The sequence below is a fragment of the Egretta garzetta genome, unplaced genomic scaffold, assembly GCF_000687185.1.
Source record: "Egretta garzetta isolate BGI_Z169 unplaced genomic scaffold, ASM68718v1 scaffold145, whole genome shotgun sequence".
NCBI lineage: Eukaryota > Metazoa > Chordata > Aves > Pelecaniformes > Ardeidae > Egretta > Egretta garzetta.
In genome coordinates this window covers 727,199-731,241 of record NW_009259687.1, presented here as the reverse complement: position 1 = coordinate 731,241, position 4,043 = coordinate 727,199, and the positions used below count along the sequence as shown (strand labels likewise).

Below are 4,043 nucleotides of genomic sequence, written 5' to 3'. Positions count from 1 at the left end.
AGGAATGCTTCATTTTATGTATTTACACAGGTGAAGCCTGAGGAGTGGAATAAATAGCTGAAAATGAATGTGTAGAAGTGATATAGTCCTTAAACGTGTCTAGTTAAGTACTAACATCTCCTAAATCTGTGGCAAATACTTTAACTTAAGAGGATTCTCAACTTAAGTAAAGCTCTCATTTGTTGAAAAGCTAGCTATGGTGGAGACATACCAACAGCAGTTTTTTCTTAAACAAATCCAAAGTCTGATGTTGCAACACTTTTACCGTTTGTCACAAATTAGAGAAACCATTCGGAAAGTCCAAAGTTTCTAATATTCAGATTATCCAAACAAATCTTGTGTTCTAATAAAAATGTCGGTAAAATATATGAATGCCCAGAATTTGGTTTTATTCCTTCCTTTCTTAGAAGCTTAACAATAGAATATATTGGAAATCTAGACTCAGGTGATGCCCCAAGCCTTTGCTGTTTTAAATCCTAATGATGTAGCTTGGTCTCCTAACTTCACCTTAAATTGGCTTCAGATGTGTGAGTGGGGTCTGTGTGCTGTTTTCTCTCTTTAAAGTTCCATATCCCCCTAACTCAGCTGAGGGGCTCTCTCTCGTTTGCTCTCTTAGACTGCGTAAGCGCTTGTCTATGTCTGAATCTTCACACACGGAGAGCGACTCCAGCCCACCCTTGACGGTCCGCCGACGCTGCTCAGGGCTTCTTGATATGCCCCGTTTTGCCATCTCCGCCGAGGACGAGGGAGCTGCTCTCAAAAGGCCGCAGTCCGAGGGGATGCTCTTGTCCGCTGTGCAGTCGCGGGAGGGGCTGCCAGTGCCCATTCCAGAACAGCCTGTGGAGCAAGAGCTGCAGCTGGAAGGTGATACCGGATCCACCACCCCCTCCACGGCTGTCAGCAGCGCCTCAACGCTGACAGGTACGTGCTTGGTGTGATGTTGTCGTGATCCCCAAGAAAGCAGTGTTAGCTTGCAGATGTTAACTCCGTAAAACTGCGGATTTGAAAGGCGAGTGGTGTGAGTGTCTCATGCTAAGTGGTTATTTTAGTATAGTTTTGTGGATGTGCTTGCCTTTAAAATAATATCAGTGGTTTATCTCTTTAAAATGACATGTTTTATTTCAGTCTTCTCACTTCAGATGGACTAAGGTCTTCTCATGCTTGAGACCCCTGTGATCTATGCCTACTTACAACCACTGGGTGCCTACCTCAGGCAGCATTATTTTAAGCATTAGTCAGAGCAGATCACTGCTGAGTTGGGGCTGGAGAATATGGGTGTCAGGCATACTAACAGATCTCTGCTTCCTATGGTATTTTTTATCCAAAAAGTCTGGAACAGAGACTTGAAATTCACTGGGGGAGTGGGGTTTGTGTCAGGGACATGCTACTTGCTGTCTCAGCCAAATATCCCAAAATTTAGACAAGCTGCAGGCTTAAGAAGGTGCAGCCTAGGTTTAGCAGAGTGAGTCTTAGAAGTCAGTGTTTGACTTCTCAGAAGCTTTGTCCATCCTGGGGACTTTCTCCAGCACTGGGCTGAGCAGGACCTTCCCAGCAATGGTGCCCTGGGCTGCTGCAGCGCAGGACTGGGCTCTGGGTGCTGGAGCATCAGCAGCCCCTGCCCCTCTCAGGGCACCAGGAGGTAGAAGATGCCTGTTTCTGAGCACAGAGGAAGTCAGAGCTGGGAACTGGTGGGAAGTAGTAAGGAAGAAAGAGAGGAAATTTGGCCCAATGGAAGAGAGCGGCAAAAATGGATTGAAGGTTGGCAAGATAATATTTGAGAAGTAAGGCATATTTAGGGGAGGAACTAGATTGTAGTGTTGAAGAACAAGGACTAACTGGGTAAGAAATTAAGAAACAAGTTGCTGGGAGAAACTGGGAGCAAGCAGGCAAAGAAATTGTGAATGCATGGAGGATGGAAAGGAGAGGAAAGGGGTACAGAGTCAGAGTGGTAGCAAGACTGGGCAAGAACAAAGTGAAGGGCACTGGGCAGATGTGGTGGTGGATTGACAGCAGAAGGTGGAAATGCCTTAGAGGACATTTGCCTCCAGCCTAGAGTAAAGCCAAAGATCATTATTCCTCTTCTGCAATGCAGTCTGTGAAATTTCCTCTAAAATTGTCCCATTCCCCTGTATGGCTCATCTTCCCAGAGGAGGCCCGGTGCTGCCATCGCGTATTCCATTAACCCATGGGAAAAGGTGTAGGGGTGAAGGAAGTAAGCTATCGCATACTTGGGTGACGTAGGTGCCAAAGTGGAACCTTAGTTTCTGATTTCATGCTAAAAGCCTAGAAACATGTTATTAAAAATTGCAAGAACACTTTCATTGCAAATTTGAGTATCTACAAGTTGAAATAGGCAAAAATGAGGCTTTCCTGGGCAGCCTGCTCCCCTGAGCCTAATGCATTAGAGCAGTCTTTAGTCCAGCGCATGGGATTCAGGGATACCATTGCTTCAGTGTCCCCAGCCTGCAAAGTTAAGTCAGAGGCAAGGGACTGCACGGGAAGAATTTTATTCCTGTCAGTGTCTTGGTGTACTCCTCTAATGCCTATTGCAGCCTTTTCACACGCAGCCTCCGATTCTGGGTTCCTCATTGTCTGGGAGCCTTATTTGAAGCTCTGTGGCTGTTAAATGTTGAACTGGCATCTGGTACTGAGGTCTATGGCAATGGTGCTTTGAATTTTTATTTCCATGGTACTTTCTGCTTTACTTAGTATGCAGAGCAATCGTGCCCACTTAAATAACGATGATCAATGTTTTGTTCTGTCCTCATTGTTCAAAACGTGGCCCTTAGGCTTTATTTATTGCACGCAGCTTAAAATTTGCTTTTGAAGACAGAATGATTAATTTCCCTTGTGGACTTGCTGTGATGCTCACCACTTTCATTTCTGAGCACCTTGTAAATTCTAATTAATGTATATTCACAGTGCCCCTTTAAGGTATCAGATGGGGAACTGAGGCACCGAGCTTGAGTACAGCATCCCCAGCCCCCAGCATCTGCTGTTGTTGCATGCCCAGTCTGATTTTGAAGACTACTTTGCATTTTATATATAGTTATAGCGGGTTAAGTAATTCAAGACTAAATTGCAATGGTGCACAGAAGGGGGCAAATTAGGGTTGTCTTTGCAATCCACATTTCCCGTTAAGTACCGTAGTAGTCTCTTAAAGTGGATTTTTTATGTGCAACTCCAGCAGAACCTGGTTCTTCTGTTACAGGCAGTTTTAACTTAAAGACTGACAGTTCTTGCTGGTTGTAAAAATGGAGCACTTTCCATAAACCTGTTTTCATCTGTGAACGATCCCATTGAAATGGCTTGCCTGCAGAACTGCACCGCAGCTTTAGGATTCATGTAGCTGCTACTGAACAACGTGATTTCATTAGCAAGCTTTTCCAACAGAACAGAAGCCGCTAATTTTCTGTATTCAGAATAACACCATTTCTGTAAATAAAAATTCAAGCCCTGGGGTTTCTTCTTAGGAAAATTTACTCTTGGACTTCATGTAAACATGACTTTGATTTAATGTATTTTGCCTGTAGGGGAATAGACTGTTAGGAATTCCCTGTGGTTCTAATCTGTTTTAATTTAAACTGTAGCTGGGAGCACTGCAGATTTCTCTGATCCACGCGCTCGCAGTAATAGCAATGACGGCCCAGATCTTACCACTCCAAAAGCCATCAGCGATTTGGCAGTGCGGCGGGCACGGCACAGGTTGCTCTCTGGGGAATCAGGGGAGAAACGTACCTCAAGACCTGTCAATAAAGTGATTAAATCAGCATCCGCTACTGCCTTGTCTCTCCTGATTCCCTCAGGTAAGAAATGCCTCGGGTGAGGCATTGTCAGAATCTGCAAGCCCTAAACAAAAAGTCTGCAGACAGACCCTCCCCCTTCGCCCTCCTGGAATAAGGCCCTCGCTGGCAGGAGGGGGGAGATCCAACTTCTACAGTCGGTTTTAATATTTGCTACTCGGCAGGATAATGAATACTGCTTTGCCACGGACAGGAGCAGCGCGTGTGTGGTCTGACTGCAGCTTCTGCAAATGGCAGCCG

General features: G+C 45.2%; 1 protein-coding gene across 24 annotated transcripts in view; it reads left to right on the top strand.

Annotated features, from left to right (window-relative positions):
* The window catches only part of MAST2 (microtubule associated serine/threonine kinase 2), a 193,162-nt gene that overhangs the window by 180,069 nt on the left and 9,050 nt on the right, over nt 1-4,043 (top strand). For all 24 annotated transcript variants that reach the window (XM_035894198.1, XM_035894199.1, XM_035894212.1 and 21 more), the window contains 2 exons: nt 617-921; nt 3,591-3,806. In XM_035894198.1, the coding sequence (XP_035750091.1) occupies nt 617-921; nt 3,591-3,806 (521 nt within the window). The remainder of the gene's footprint in view (nt 1-616; nt 922-3,590; nt 3,807-4,043) is intronic.